The sequence below is a fragment of the Arabidopsis lyrata genome (genome assembly GCF_000004255.2).
Source record: "Arabidopsis lyrata subsp. lyrata unplaced genomic scaffold ARALYscaffold_6, whole genome shotgun sequence".
NCBI classification, from domain to species: domain Eukaryota; kingdom Viridiplantae; phylum Streptophyta; class Magnoliopsida; order Brassicales; family Brassicaceae; genus Arabidopsis; species Arabidopsis lyrata.
In genome coordinates, this window is record NW_003302550.1 from 18,766,372 (window position 1) to 18,782,737 (window position 16,366).

The 16,366-nt window shown below is 32.7% G+C and overlaps 2 protein-coding genes across 2 annotated transcripts; one reads left to right on the forward strand and one right to left on the reverse strand.

Moving 5' to 3' along the window:
- Positions 1-573: 573 nt before the first annotated feature.
- LOC9308478 (sulfate transporter 1.1) lies at positions 574-5,180 on the forward strand. The gene is made up of 12 exons (XM_002872363.2): positions 574-918; positions 1,030-1,078; positions 1,227-1,609; positions 1,721-1,786; positions 1,875-1,988; positions 2,131-2,247; positions 2,360-2,486; positions 3,075-3,361; positions 3,449-3,639; positions 3,977-4,062; positions 4,192-4,268; positions 4,748-5,180. The coding sequence occupies exons 1-12, from the start codon at positions 619-621 to the stop codon at positions 4,892-4,894; spliced, it is 1,944 nt and encodes a 647-aa protein (XP_002872409.1). The 5' UTR covers positions 574-618; the 3' UTR covers positions 4,895-5,180.
- Positions 5,181-8,472: 3,292 nt separating this feature from the next.
- LOC9308479 (non-specific lipid-transfer protein-like protein At2g13820) lies at positions 8,473-9,955 on the reverse strand. Its single transcript, XM_002874496.2, has 3 exons — positions 9,491-9,955; positions 9,360-9,410; positions 8,473-8,803 (listed from the first exon to the last, which is right to left on the reverse strand). Exons 1-3 carry the CDS (start codon positions 9,864-9,866, stop codon positions 8,577-8,579), a joined length of 654 nt encoding a protein of 217 aa, XP_002874542.1. The 5' UTR covers positions 9,867-9,955; the 3' UTR covers positions 8,473-8,576.
- Between the last annotated feature and the right edge of the window lie 6,411 nt (positions 9,956-16,366).

A 16,366-nucleotide genomic window follows, 5' to 3' on the forward strand; every position in this document is an offset into this window, starting at 1 on the left:
TAACTCATTTATGTCATTAATTATTATTTGTAGCATTATATGATGATAATATTTATTAATTAATTAATTATTTTATTTTCATGGATTAACTCATTTAACCATTAAACCATCAAATAATTGGATTAATGGATTGACTCAATCCATTTAACAAATGAGTTGGATCAACTCATAAACCATTTAAGCCTAAACTCATTGGATTATGGATCGGTTTGAATCGGTTTATCCATTTTGACACCCCTAGGCATTACATTCCTCCCAAAACCATATTAATTTATACACCTCAAATATTATTCAATACTATTATCATATCTTAATTTATAAATAAATATGTATATGTTGGCTTCGCTGAATTTATCAAAGTGTAACATGTTTTCTCTTACAAAAAAATTAAATCCAAGTTGTGTGATCTAGAGTTGACTTTTAAATATATCACAACTTATATAAACTACGCAGCAACACTCCAATCTCTCAAGAAAATCTACAATTCCTCCAAATAATAATATCCTCCATCTAAGGTTTAAAACTAGACCTCATTAACACATTATGACGCTAGTCATTACTTCATTTCTAAATAATGTTTATTGGTAACAATTGCAGGAAATTAAAATTTCAACAATCATGTCCGGGACTTATCCGGACGGAGGAGGGTCCGGTGCAAGAAACCCAGCAGAAGTTCGTCAGCGAGTGCTAGCTCCTCCGAAAGCGGGTTTGCTAAAGGACATCAAGTCGGTGGTTGAAGAAACTTTCTTCCATGATGCACCCCTTAGGGATTTCAAGGGCCAAACCCCAGCTAAGAAAGCGTTACTCGGGATCCAGGCTGTCTTCCCGATCATTGGTTGGGCCAGAGAGTACAATCTTCGCAAACTTCGAGGCGATGTAATTGCCGGTCTCACCATTGCTAGTCTTTGTATCCCTCAGGTTTACTATTCGAGACTCCATTTTTCTAAATTCCACGTACTTTTTGGTGCATTTCTTCCTTTTATATCAAACCCATATCTATATCTCATTTGTATGTTTTATGGAACACAGGATATCGGATATGCAAAGCTCGCGAATTTGGATCCAAAATACGGACTTTGTGAGTCTTAATACATTTAACCTAAGTATTTTTTTTTGTTTGTTAGAAAATTACGAGATTTGATAGTATTTGTAGCAAATCCATAAAAAGTAAGAGTATTTATATTCTCTTGTGTGCAAATATTTGAATGCATGGCTTTTTGGTGCAGACTCGAGTTTCGTGCCACCACTGGTGTACGCGGGCATGGGGAGTTCTAGAGATATTGCGATAGGACCAGTCGCGGTGGTGTCTCTTCTTTTGGGAACTTTGTGCCAGGCCGTCATCGACCCAAAGAAAAACCCGGCTGATTATCTCCGACTTGCCTTCACTGCCACTTTCTTTGCTGGCATTTTCCAAGCCGGCCTCGGTTTTCTGCGGTTGGGATTCTTGATAGACTTTCTGTCGCATGCTGCGGTTGTTGGGTTCATGGGAGGAGCAGCCATCACAATCGCTCTCCAACAGCTTAAGGGCTTTCTTGGCATCAAGACATTTACCAAGAAAACTGATATTATTTCTGTTATGAAGTCCGTATTCAAAAACGCTGAGCATGGGGTACCTTTTCACTACTCCAAAAATCAATAAGTTCGAAGCCTAGGCTCAAATACTTAATATCTAAATAAATTAATATCTCATTCGCTTTGGTTTTATTCATGATTTCTCCAGTGGAATTGGCAAACTATAGTCATTGGCGCCAGTTTCTTGACCTTTCTTCTCGTCACCAAATTCATTGTAACCCTTTTCTTTTTCATCTCCAATATATATATATATATTTGTGTATCTTTATTATCTCCATTACTAATATGAAATTTGATTACAGGGGAAGAGAAACAGGAGACTTTTTTGGGTTCCAGCAATTGCTCCTCTTATTTCAGTCATTATCTCTACCTTCTTTGTCTTCATAACTCGTGCTGACAAACAAGGAGTCCAAATTGTAAGCTCACACATTCATGTCATGAACAATACGTTTTGTTTTTTTGAATGAAAATGAATAATACGTTTTTATCATCATTAATGATTAATATTTATGGATTCACTAGTTTACCAACAATATTTTTATCATATAAACTATGAAGGTGAAACATATAGATCAAGGAATCAATCCGATATCCGCTCATAAGATTTTCTTCTCCGGAAAATATTTGACCGAAGGAATCCGAATTGGAGGCATTGCTGGTATGGTCGCTTTAACGGTAAGTCACATATGTATGCATATATATAAATATGAACTCATTATCTTTTGTATTCTAATTTGGGGATCCCTTCTAATTCGATAAATTATGTCGGAATAATTTTTTTTTCCAGGAAGCTGTAGCGATTGCAAGAACATTTGCAGCAATGAAAGACTATCAAATCGATGGAAACAAAGAGATGATTGCTTTGGGAACTATGAACGTTGTTGGTTCACTCACTTCTTGTTACATTGCCACGGGTAAGCTGCGAAAACTTTAAATTTTATTCGAGTTTCGTTAAACTTCGAATGGCTATATATCATTTATTCTAAAGATCTATAGGTTTCCTATATTAAATATGAATTTATACTTTCCTATATTTATTCTAAAGATCTATAGGTTTCCTATAGTAGATCATTTATTCTTGTTGATTGTTTTACATGCATTGCAACTTCTTGATTTTAATTTTAACAAAAAAAAAACTTCTTTTTAATTTATATTTGCATGTTAAAGATAGTTTTATAATTATAGGTCTCAATCTATGTACATAAGGGCATTCGAAAAGATTCAAACGTAACCAACCCAATTTTTGCAAAAATAATTTGATCGATACAAATAATTTAATTTTAAAATATTTCCATTGCTATTTGAGTAATTTATTAATATTTTTACTTTTTTTTTTTCACTTCACAAATAGATAAAAAGTTGTAATGATCTACGAGAAAATATGAAGATGGTTTTGGATCTGTCTGCGAATAATTTTTAAAAAACAAAGCGGATTAGATGTTAGTTTATATATTTCTTGATTAAAGACGGTCATGTGTAACATACTTTTGATAAAATTATAGGTTCGTTTTCACGATCTGCCGTGAACTACATGGCGGGAGTCCAAACCGCGGTTTCAAACATAGTGATGGCCATAGTGGTAGCTCTAACCTTAGAGTTCATCACACCACTCTTTAAATACACTCCAAATGCTATCCTCGCGGCCATCATTATATCGGCTGTCCTCGGTCTTATCGATATTGACGCTGCGATTCTTATATGGAGGATCGATAAACTCGACTTCTTGGCTTGCATGGGAGCATTCTTTGGAGTCATCTTCATCTCTGTTGAGATCGGGCTCTTGATCGCCGTAAGATCGCTTACATCATAGAATGTTAATATTATCTATGTATAAAGCTTACTTATTTTTGGTTGTTGGTGAAACTATATTATATAGGTGGTGATCTCTTTTGCAAAGATACTGCTGCAAGTGACGAGACCAAGAACGACGATTCTAGGGAAGCTGCCAAATTCGAACGTGTATCGGAACACTCTACAGTATCCGGACGCTGCTCAGATTTCCGGAATCTTGATCATCCGTGTTGACTCCGCCATCTACTTTTCCAACTCCAACTATGTCCGAGAAAGGTAAAAATATATATCTACACATCATCCTTCATTATGCTAACTTATTAAATTCAAATATGGTTATTGAGAAAACATTTGTTTTTAAAAGAGATATGTTACAAATTATAACTAGAAAGTAAATGATTTTGTAAACCATGCTTTTTTTATTCTATGAAATTATTAGTTTATTTTAATATTCTAAATAGAATATAAGAAAACTAAAACCTCACTACATAACACAAAACGGTTATAATTAAGAAAATAATTGAATTAGTCGTCGGGGCAATTTAATGAGATGGACTAATACATTTTGATGTATATATGTAAGAGTCATGAAATAATTGAAATTTTGTGACAGGGCGTCAAGATGGGTGCGAGAGGAGCAAGAAAACGCTAAAGAAGAGGGCAGGCCGGCAATCAAATTTGTGATTATTGAGATGTCACGTAAGAATAATTCTAAACCAAAAAATAAAATAAAAATCAACTAATCTAATTATGAGCTCATATGGTAGAAGTATTACATATTTTTAGAGGTACAAAATTATTGATGGTAGTATGAATGTATATGAGCAGCTGTTACCGATATCGATACCAGTGGTATTCACTCCATCGAAGAACTTCTCAAGAGCCTCGAGAAGCAAGAGATTCAGGTAACCATATATATATATATATATATATATATATATATATATATATATATATATATATATATATATATATATATATATATATATATATCTTCTATTCCTCAATGTAACATTTATCAGTAATTAGCTTAGTTATTGAAATTGATTCTTTTATATTTGTTATAGTCATAAGCAAAACTATCAATACTAGTTTTGATTAATTTTGGTCTAGAATTTTAGAGCTTTATATATAAAAACATGCAATAACGAAATTTCTGACAATACAATAAATTTAGATGAATTTAATAATTCTTGTAAGAATGCTAATTAAGTATTTTATTTTTAAGAGATACTTTTTTCATTTTAATATTTGCAAATAACTAAAGTAAATAAAATACATCTTTTAGCATGTTTACCTAAATTAATGGTATTGTAGTACTTGATTAATATGAGATAATATGATGTCAATGATTAATCTGATTAATTGACCTGAAATTGAACAGTTGATTCTAGCAAATCCTGGACCAGTGGTGATTGAGAAACTTTATGCTTCCAAGTTCGTCGAGGAGATTGGAGAGAAAAATATCTTCCTTACTGTTGGCGACGCGGTGGCAGATTGTGTTCCAAGATTGGCTGAACAACAAGCTTAATAGCGTTTATTCATATATAAACACATCCATATACGTATGTGTGTATATATGAGGGGAATTGATTTATCAAATAAAAAACTATGGTTATGTTATTTTTTTGAGATGACATGATAATATGTGTAATATATGCATGGTTGTTTGAGTTTGTTTGGTTCATACAATGGTGAAATTGGGACAAAGTCGAACGTTTGATTTTTTTATTTTTATTTTTTTAATCTTTCAAATGTTATTTCTCTCGTGATTTGTGTTTTGTTTGAGATGATGAATAAATTGTACTTTCAACTTATATTAACAATTGTATTATATAACCCGGATTTTCTAATTTTTTTTATATATCTGCTGGAAGTGTTTATTTATCCAACCAATGATCTCAATTACACAATCCATTTAAATTTTGGTTCAATATCCACAATCTTTATTTTAGGTATAAAAAAATTCAACTTTATATTTGCTTGAAATTTATTTTGAATCTTGAGTTGATCTATGAGTTGGAAACCTTGTGTCCGAATATTCCAAATAATACTTCTAAAAGAGTTTTATAAATATTAGGGAAGATTGAGCCAAACTATACAAATAGAATTTTTATGTTATATATTATACTAAACTTAATACATCGGGAAAGTATTCTTAGTCAAATTTTTAATTAAACAGTTTATTTCTGCAGCTTTTTCTATTGGAATTTGACTTCAATAAATCACGTTACCTTGTATTATAAAGATTAAGCTATTTGTTGGAAGTTGTCCACCTGACTGTTGATGTATGAAAAAAAATAAAAAAAAAATAAATAAGAAACTTAGATAAGGTCAACATAACAATCTCATCTCAATCTATTTAACATATCAGATATTATTTGCATCATCAAGCTTGTTAATCATATTCTTAATTCACTAATTGGCATTTTTTAAAATAGATTGGGATTAGTGTGACTAGCTTACAGCTAGATACTGTTCATAAAGCCGCTTAAGAGGGTATATACATCCATCCTTGTTCCCTGGCATAAGATTAACCAAACGTCAACCATATATATGATGACCAACTAAACAATAATATTAGAATACAACTACTAATATAAATTAACAAAAACTTCTCAAATTAACGCTTTATCTACGTGATGAAAACACAAGTGAACATTAGAAATTAAAGTACACAAACAAGTTGGGCCGGGGCACCAACATGTTTTCCTACTATTGCTCAAAATCATTTTTAAATTGGTAACAACGATTATGTACACACTCTAGCATGAACGAAATACCAGGTTTCATACTGAGATACCGACTATTTTAGATACGAGTTTTAAAACAGTGAACCATCTCATTTGAAACGTGTTAACTCACGTCAAAAATATAGAAATTCTCTAAACTAATGTCAAATTCGGCTTTCTCCAAATTTAGTGGTTACTTGAGAATAGAAGATGATTTCAGAGGGCCGGGCCGGTCCAATCATATTTGAGGAATTGAACCTATAATGGGTGTGTAAGGAAAGAATGTCCTTACCACTAGACAATAAAGCAACTACAGGACTAAAATGTTGCCTCTAATATATATAAGATATTTTTAGCGCTTAAAGCCCTTGCTTGATGGGCTTTAGCCCAGGGTCGGCCCTAGACTGGTCTTCAAATTTTCCATAAGTTTTTCCAAGCCTGACTATAAAATAAGTTATATATATTACCTTCTCCCTATAGATTAGTCTTGGATCCTTCCATAGGCCTGGAGATTTACATTGAGTTATCAAACAAAAAAAAGTTAACTTCATGCATATATCATAGTGGAGAAAGGGGTTACCTTTAGAGTTCCATCAAATTGTTAGTGTATCTATTTCAATATCTGGTCGTTTCATGCTACACACGATATGCTATCAAAGTTAGAAATACGATTTCAGAATGCATAATTTTACTTTATGTTCCATGCTCTGTTTATTTATTTATTTAGGCTCCGTTTCATCAAGCCATATCTGTAGTAGGGATGAGAAGTTTGTAAATATTTTCTATTTTTGAGTAATAAATTACACTTCAGGGTATCGGTGTTTCATTGATGGCTCTTGGAAAGAGAGTGACAATTTATCGGGTTTAGGATGGTTTCACACACTGCAAGGTGAAGATGAACCAATTATGGGTGCTGCCAACCTTCGACGAAGTCTCACATGTCTACACTCAGAAGTGGAAGCATTAGTTTGGGTATGATTGGTCAAGACTAACGCGAAGTAAGCTTTTATACAGACTGCTCAGACCTGGTGGAGATGGTGTCTTCTCCGACGGAGTGGCCAGCTTTCTCGACCTACCTAGAGAGCTATTCAGAGCGACAAGGATGAGTTTGATTTTTTCTCTTTATCTTTGATTTCTCGACGTGCGAATTCAAAAACGGATAATTTGGCACGAAATGTTCGTACCCAACCGCAACTAATCACCTATGTAAATAATATTCCTTAGAATTGGCTATTTTAAACTAATCTAATAAAGTTGTTGAAAAAAAAAAAGAGAAATAAATTACACATTCAACCAATTTCTTTTCTTTTTTTGGGGAAAACGGTTTCGAGGACGACAATTCTTGAATGTTTGTTATATATAGATAAAGAGCATTTCTTGAATACTGATCACAAGGGAAATGGTGTGGCAGGTAAACTTGCAAAAGATATTTAAGTAGTATATACGAAATCATTTTTGATTAATGTTTAGCTAATATACTAAGCTCAACATTAGACATGTCAATTAGGGCCAAAGCCCGCGGGCTAACCCGGCCCAGCCCTGAAAAACAGCGGGTTCGGGCTTCAAAATATATGTCCAGAAAAAAACGGGCCTTTCGGGCTAAAGGTTTTTTGGGCTTAGCCCGGCCGGGCTCGGGCTAGCCCGAAAAGCCCTTTAAAAAATATTTTGACCTTTTTTTTTTAATATTTTCGTTTAATTGTAAGATTTGTTGTAAAAAAATTTTTGGACAGAGTTGAAAACCCTAAACTTAGTTTTATTTTGTTGTGTATTACTATAAATCGAAAAAACAAATATTAGCTCTACTACCTAATTTGAATTATTTTGATTTTATATTTTATTTAGTATAAGTTTAAACAATTTATTTGGATTATTTATTTGATTTTAACTCTCTTTTTTAAAAACTAAATTAGCGTTAGTGGTTATTTAAATTTTGATTAACTCGTTTCATATATAGATTTTTTTTTAAGAGATATTAGAAATTATAAGTTTTTTTTTTAGTCGGAAGAAAAGCCCAAAAATGTCCGGAAAAGCCCTGTAGCCCTGTTAGGGCTGGGCCGGACTTTAAAATATAGGCTCGGAATTTTCACGGGCCGGGCCGGGCCGGGCTCAGATATGTACGGGTTTTGCGGGCTTCGGGTCGGGCCGGGCTAGCCCGATTGACATGCCTACTCAACATCAATACTTTAATATAAATATATAAATACTTGTAGATATAGTTAGTTGGTTATTTAAATTTATATCTTGTAGATATATTAATTTTAAGTAATAAGTACCCATTTCTTATATTCGTCTTGGGCCCTCAAGGTTTATAGGATCTAAGCCTAATCGAATTAAGGAGCCCAGCGCATATTTCACATTGTGTACTACGGTTGCATGATTAAAACTTAAAAGCATCAAAGAAACATCATGTCTTCAAATCACAATCATAACAATGTTGAATTCATAGATGCAATACAAAGAAAATAAAAATAAAAGCTGTGATTAATTAGAAAAAGCCGAAATGTAAGCGACAGAAGAAACAATAACGAAAACAATGGTGAGTGCAGGAACTGAGAGGATGTTTGTGCCAGAGGTTGTAGGAGAAGGTGCAGTCATTGACGGTGTCTCATCCGAAGATGGGGAAGTTGCCGAAGATGGGGAAGTTGCCGAAGTTGCTGGTGACTTGGCTGCGGATGGTGAAGTCGTAGGTGTTCCGGCTGATGGGGAAACTGCATCCATATCATCATTTATACATTATATCTTTTAACATACAAAAGTACGTTTATTATAAAAAAATAGAAAGGTGTAACACAAATGCAATGTGAGTAACACAATAAAAATTATTAGTATAACGAAATTCTAATTGAATATGAAATGATATATCTGATAACTAAACTAACAAAATGAAACTTAACTGAAGTACCACATACTAATATATATATATATATATATTTTAAATGCCTTCTCAGTCAATCCCAAAAAATGAAAGAACACACACTTGGAAGAATAAAACTAGGTTGAAAATAATATTGAGCTAAGTTTTTATCATTTGAAATTAAAAAAAAAAAAAAACTGAAAAAATGATTCAACACATTCACTTCAAAAAATTGGAAAGAATTATAAAAGAAAATTGTTCAACTCATTCAACTACTATTTTTAACTCATTTGTTTTCAAACTTATATTTTTCCAATCATTCTTCTAGAGACAAACTTAATTACGAACATAATCGGTAATCAAATTGAATAAAATAAAATTAACAAAACATGAAGAAAGTCAACACGTACCAGGAGATGCAGGAGATGCACCTGGTGTCGTAGCACCTGAAGTTATTATACCTGCAAGGAAAAAATATAATCAAACGCCAAAAAAAAAAAAAAAACCTTAATATTTAGACAAAATAAAAATAAAAGATCACCACAATGAGGAGGAGCAATGGAGAGTTTGCAAGTCTTAGGTGTTGCAAGGGCTCGTGTGTTATTCAATTCAATTCCCATTTGGCCAGCACTAACCAAACCAGCACAAATACATTGTGGATTATATTGTAAAACAGTTTCAATTCCAACACAACACGATTTCTCTGGCATAGTCTCGTTTGATCCGACACCAAGGTACGTGAGACAATCCATCATGCTAAATATTACTGAAGAACAATCAGAACCTGATGGTCCTGGTGCCGGAGCACCAACGGGAGACTTTGCCGGATTTGATTTGTTACGTGCATGGATTGGTGTAACGAGTGATGATGATGAAAGTAATAGTAACACGAAGGAAAGAAGAAGAGATTGCTTCATTATTGATGTTTTTTTCTTTGAAGAGCGTAAGAGTTTATTGGTTTCTTATTGTTAATTTGCTTTATGTTTTCTTGAGGTAATAGAAGAATGGGGTTTATATATGGAAGTGAAGTTAGGAAAAAGAAAAGATAAGAATTGAGTTGTTTGTTTTTTCTTTGAATCTGAAGTCCTATTCTTGTTCCTTTAATCTTGGAGATTAGAAATTAGTGTTGAATAGGTTGTTAGTTTGTTATAATCGATTTGAATCTTTTGTTCTGTACTTCTGTTTGTTAAATTGATTATTTGACTTTCTATTTTTTTTTTGTTTTACAGCTTTGATTATCTGTGAAAAAGTATATATGGTAAACTCTCGTAAAGTGTGACTCTCGTAAAGTTTTACTAAATAAGTTAAAAAGAAAATTCAAAGTTTAAAAATAAAAAATTGGCTTCTCAATTTAATATGAATTGTGATTTAACGGAAAATGATGATCGTTGGATTCAGGTGTTTTTTTTTTTTTTTTTTTTTTTTTTTTTGTTTATAGAAAAACACTGAATTCTTCAGTTTAAAAATAAATTCTATTTGGATTTTTTTTCTTTTAAATATAGAATCTTCTACAAATATTCTTTAAAAATAATTTTATCTAAATGAAAAATATCTTCAATAGATTTTTTTTTTTTTGTTGTCAACGTTTTTGCGTCTGATAATTGGTACTGAAAAATAAATACTTGAAGAATCGACAGAATTAAAGAAGGAATGAGCATATATTTTTCTCATTTCTTTTATTAATATTCTGTTTGTGCATATTGCATCACCCTTTTTCATAAGAATACGATGCATTGATAAGTGATAAGTGATAACGTATCTTCTATATACTATTTTTTCTTTTTTTTTTAGCAAAACGTATCGCTAAAATTACTCTTAATCTTATGGATAAAATTTTAATCCTTTTGTTTAAGGAAAAAAAAAAGTGTGGAGTCTTGGTACCCAAGACCTTTTTCAACACCGTCAAGTACGCTCTACCACTCACATGAATACAAAAATGCTCAAAACATAGTTTAAAAATCTATAACATATGATGAAATAAAATTTGGTTGAACACACTTTACGAGAGTTTACCATACTTTAGCAGAGTTAATAGACTTAGGTTTGCGGAAAAAACCAAACAAAATCATGCAAAGGACTACAACCTGGAATAAACATACAATACATATAAAATACACCAAAACATTAAAAACAGATTAACCGTATTATAGATCGTAGCAATTAGACCAAACCTTGTTTGAGAGACCCGCCTAGCTAAACAAAAAAGTCTAAACTGGCAAGTTCACGTACAAACCCGCCTGTTTTAAAAATCCGCATGGCTAAGTAAAAGATATCTCAACCGGCACGTACACATTAAAGTACAAACCCGCCTGTTTGAGAAACCTGCCTAGCTAAGCAAAGAAGTCTAAAATGGCAAGTTCACGTACAAACCACATGTTTTAGAAACCCGCCTGGCTAAGTAAAAGATGGGGTCTCAACCGGCATGTTTACATTCAAGTCCGCATGTATGAGAAATCCGCCTGGCTAAATAAAAGATGTCCAAACCGGCAGGACCTGTTGGAAGCTTTTTTTCTTTTGATAAGAATGTAAATATCATTTCAAGAAATGAAAGTATAGAAAGTGACTCTTAAATACATGGTCCCATGTCAAAAAGGTAAAACATTCAAATTCAAATCATTACTTAAACCATAAGCGGTGAAGCTTATGATAAGGCTATGAATTGAACTGGATAAAAAGACTCTCCTACGCAAAAACATGGCAAGAAACAAGAGCAGTAAGGGAAAGAGATAAAATGACGAAAGAAGAAGAAGTAGAGCTACACGAACTTAAGTCGGCATGCAATACTGTCCTCTACCAAGATCCCCTCATAATGTCAGTAGCATGGACTGAAGTAACATCATATCCTCCAAAAGCCATACTAACAACACCTCCACGTCGCAAGGATGAATCACAAAATACCTTAGTCAAACTGATGATTCGTGGGTCAATATGGTTCAACTAGGGTCGATGATATTTTAAAATAAGAAAAATAATTATATATATATATATATATATATATATTTTTATGAATATATCTATAATATATGGATAACATATTAACATTAAAATATGAACAGCTTCTAAATATCAAATAAATTATTTCAAAATCATAATGTTTGAAAAGTATTAAAAATAACAAATTGAAAAAGTAATAGTTGTTATAAAAGAATTAGAAAATTTCATTGTTTAATTAGAAAACCCGGTTCAAAACGGTTCAATGGATTACCCGTTTTTGGTTTTTTGTTGGTTAGACTCGGATTTTTAACCAGTCTACTTTAGTAATAAATAAACCCGGAAATGCTTCCGGCTCGGTTTTCGGGTACCCATTCGGTTTTTTGGTTTGGTTTAGATTCGATTTTGGGTTTTTCGGTTTAGAAGTCTAGGACCCATCAGATTTCGGGTTTGGGTAAATGTCTCAACCCTACAAGTGAGGTATCAATAATAACATATTAAGAAAAACCAAAATCTACTACAAAATCAAAAACCCAAAAATAGAAACCAAAATCTAAAAATCAAAAACCAAACACCAAACACTAAAAACCAAAAGCAAAAACCACTTAAACATTTATTGCCTAATAGTACTATTAAACAAATTTTACCAAATTTGCTTCGAATGGTGACAGCGGTTAGGGCAGTGCGGATAAAAAACGCATTATGCGGAACAAGTGCGGTTACTGCGTAAAAAACGGTGCGGTACAATATAAATGGTAAAAAAATAACATGCGGTGCTGTTAAAATATTTGAATGGTAAAAATAGAAAAAGCGGTGCGGAATATATATTTTAGATAAAATTTATAAAATAAAATAGTTGAAGATATGATATAATTATATTTAAATTATTGAATTTTATTTAAAGATATTAAGTTAAACAAAAGTTATTTACTCAAGTAATTTAGACTTAAATAATATCTTATTTTTGAAATTAAATTGAAAAAGAATATTAAAAGATTTGTGTATATATTTTCCATAAAATAAAAGTTGCAAATTAAATTTTTAGAAAAATGTGTAAAATTGTGAGGGATTTAACTAGAGAGACAACATGTAACAAATTAAAAAAAGAAAATGTGATTTCATAAATATACACAGACTCTTATTAATGATACAAAAAACTGTTTTTCATTTTCTGTTTGAAAAGGCAACAAATAAAAAAAATAAAAATAAATATCTACTTGTTACAGTAAAACTGAAACACACCTTATACCTTGTTGGTGCGGAACCAGAGACAAAAATGAGAGAGAAGACAAAAAGAAACGCACCCTTTTGTCTTTTTGTCTATTTTCTATTTTTTAAATCATAAATGAAAAAACAGTTTATTGTCTTGAATGGTGACATATTTTTTGTACCGCTATGCGGTTTTGAATTCCGTGTTATCCATTCATGGCTTTGGTACAAACATAGAATAGAACGACAGTTCATAGTGATATGAAACATAACGGACTTATACAATATTTCTACCTGATGTTTTAAACTTCTTGGGTCTTCTTTGGTCTCCCTCTCCCTCTCCCAGTCTGAGCTGGAGGATGCTTTCTATTGGGTACCATCTGGCTAGAGGATTTTTAATCCACAAACTAACCCACCTCTTTACTGGTTCTGTTTCATCAGTAACTTGGGTTTCATTCTCTTCACTATCCATGAATTCATCTGTTCCCGTCTTATCGGTAACCTGCGTTTCAATCCCAGAAATCTGTTATATACAATTTCTCTACATAATATCTACATATTATGTATGCATTAGGATATGTTACCTCTTCAGTTTGGTCAAATGTAAATATATGTGATAAGTAGGTGTCACAGAGGTATATGGGATTACCTTATCGCCATCTACGGCTTGCATTTTTTCTGATCCTTCTCCACCAAAACCTGTCCGACCAGTAACTTGCGTAGAAAATATCCCATAAAGATTTCTCATAAAGTAAGAAAAATATTTTCCTGCGTAGAAAATATCCCATAAAAATTTCTCAGCGTCACATCCACTATTTTCCTTGCTTCTCCACCGGTTTGAGTATCTATTGTGTCAGATCCATCATTTGGGACTCCCAAACCGGTCTCAAGTGGTGTGATTTTAGCGTTTGTCCTATTTAGAGATGATATTGAACGAGGGACCGTAGGAACATTTTCCTGCACCGTGTCACACCGTCATACTCTATTCTATGTTAATAGCATGTACATTACAGAGGCTGACGCAGACTATGTTACAGACGCTACGCATGTATTGTTGTAGATTTTGCTGCAGAACTAGACTCAAAAGTTGTAAAAACCAAAGTTGTAGATTTTGCTGCAGAACTAGACTCAAAAGTTGTAAAAACCCTGCCAAAATTTCAGCTCTCCACCATCATTCTTAATCAGTGTCAGAATCGCTCATTATAAATTTCTTCTTCTTTTGCTTCAGCAAATTCGCACATTCAAAACGCACATGCCCAAAATCTTTGCACTCCAAATATCGTATGCCATTTGATGGCTTGCCCAACATTTCTATGTTTCCATCAACCCTGAACCCGTGAGGAGATTATATTTTCTTCTTCATTTCCCCAAAATTTGGTGAATAACCCGTTTTTCTTCAGAAATGGCCCAACCCTCAGGAGTATCGTCCATGAGGAATTCTTGATTACAAACTCTGTCCTACTTCTTAAACTAAGTTTCTATCCTCACCCTTAATCTACCCGAAACAAGACTAAATCTCTATCGAGAACCTGCTCTGATACCACTTGTAAGTGCGGATGAGGCAAGATAAAGTGCAGAAAATAAACGAGACAAAAAATTTGTTAATAAAGTTCGGTTTTTCCTACTCCCTAGGACCATGTCCAGATTTCGAATTCACTAGAACAAGAAAGCAAATACAAAATATTTGCAAACCCGTAAATATATCAAGCATACCCCTCTTGAACTACCGCTCTTTTCTATTACATGAAATCTTAAGGATAGTCTCTACCCTTAACTAAACACTCTCTAAGCCTAGATTTAATCAAGATAAACCTGAGCCAAACTCCCCATAAGCTTAGATTTCAATTCTCCAAGTCTCTGGAATAACCGTCACATACCAACGAACAAATAAGCTTGATCACACAAGCACCAAACTGCAAAACTAAACTCTCTCGGATTTTTCTTTATGCCTCACCTCTCTAAATCCTCCAGGACACCCCTAACTTCTCCTTATATAGCTAACATGATTTCCTAATCAACATCGGAGAACGTTTCCAAATTCTATAAGGAAAAGCAATTTTTTTTTTTTACACTTTTCCTTTTTCTTATCAAACTCCACTTTCATCAAGTCTTCCAAAACTCTTATTTAGTCCCTTATTCTTTTTGATCCATCCAAAACGTGCTCTAATCTTGTCTTCACAAAACTTCTAGAAACCGACATTGACACAAAAACAATAGCAATTCTGTATCACTTTATGTGTCATACATCAACTCCATCAGACATAACAAGTACATCTTCATCATATTCTAAGTATAAGGAGTTGTAAATATTAAGGATCTAATTGTAATTAGTATTAGTCTAAACCCTAGTCTAAGTACTATATATGTTGTAAATCATTTTCCCTAATGAATAAATTCATTCTCTCCTTACATGGTATCCGAGCAGTGATTCACTCTCTCCTTACACTAAGAACTTCAAGATCGTCATCTCATTTCAAGAGCTTCATTGCTTCTCTCGAGAGACTGATTTTCAGAATTTGTCTTTGTTTTTATGTTTTTAATTCTTTTGCTCCGGACTGTTTTTAAGACTGTTTTTAAGACCAAATCCATAAATTACACCAATCTTATAAAACATAAATGATTTTATTTTAATGAATATTTATATTTTTAACAAAAAAAAAAAGAGGCCTGGGTACGAAGCGGATATCCAGAAAATTGGGGATATTCGTTATTTGATTCGTCTCAGCCGAATAGTTGATTTTGTGATTTGCTTTGATCCGAATATTTTTGGATATTCAGAAAATCGAATATCCGGATTTTTTTGTGATATTTGCGGATATCCGCTTCGATACTTCTGTACCTATTAAAACCCTAAAAAGCTAAGCGCTCGCGTGTAAAACTACGAAAAAGAAGATAAAATTTGGGAAAAAAAAATTGTCGCAGGATTCCAACTTCTTATTTTTAAGGGATATCAATTCTTTTTTTACTAAATTCCACTTCACTAATAAAAACTATTAAATTATGTCACAAACACATGTTCGAAAGATAAAAATCCGAGTTTACAAAGACAATGCAAAAATATATTATGATATGCATATATATATATTTTTCTAATATATCAAAAAATACAGATCGAAGTGGATATCCGACTTTTAGAAAAACAGTATTTGTTATTTGCTCCGGTTTTTACGAATACTATATTTTTCTATTTGTTTTGCTCCAAAATTTTACGGATATTCGGATTTTTCGAATCAAATCAAAACGAATACCGAGTCGAAGCGGATCTAACGAATATTTG

Bases quoted from the DNA above. Each gene is read 5' to 3' on its own strand.
- LOC9308478 (XM_002872363.2), top strand. From the start codon at position 619: ATGTCCGGGACTTATCCGGACGGAGGAGGGTCCGGTGCAAGAAACCCA. The intron at 1,610-1,720 runs GTACCTTTTCAC...TGATTTCTCCAG, and splicing joins TCAAAAACGCTGAGCATGGG to TGGAATTGGCAAACTATAGT. The intron at 1,989-2,130 runs GTAAGCTCACAC...TAAACTATGAAG, and splicing joins ACAAACAAGGAGTCCAAATT to GTGAAACATATAGATCAAGG.
- LOC9308479 (XM_002874496.2), bottom strand. From the start codon at position 9,866: ATGAAGCAATCTCTTCTTCTTTCCTTCGTGTTACTATTACTTTCATCA. The intron at 9,411-9,490 runs GTGATCTTTTAT...TTTTCCTTGCAG, and splicing joins CATTGCTCCTCCTCATTGTG to GTATAATAACTTCAGGTGCT. The intron at 8,804-9,359 runs GTACGTGTTGAC...ATATGGATGCAG, and splicing joins TGCATCTCCTGCATCTCCTG to TTTCCCCATCAGCCGGAACA.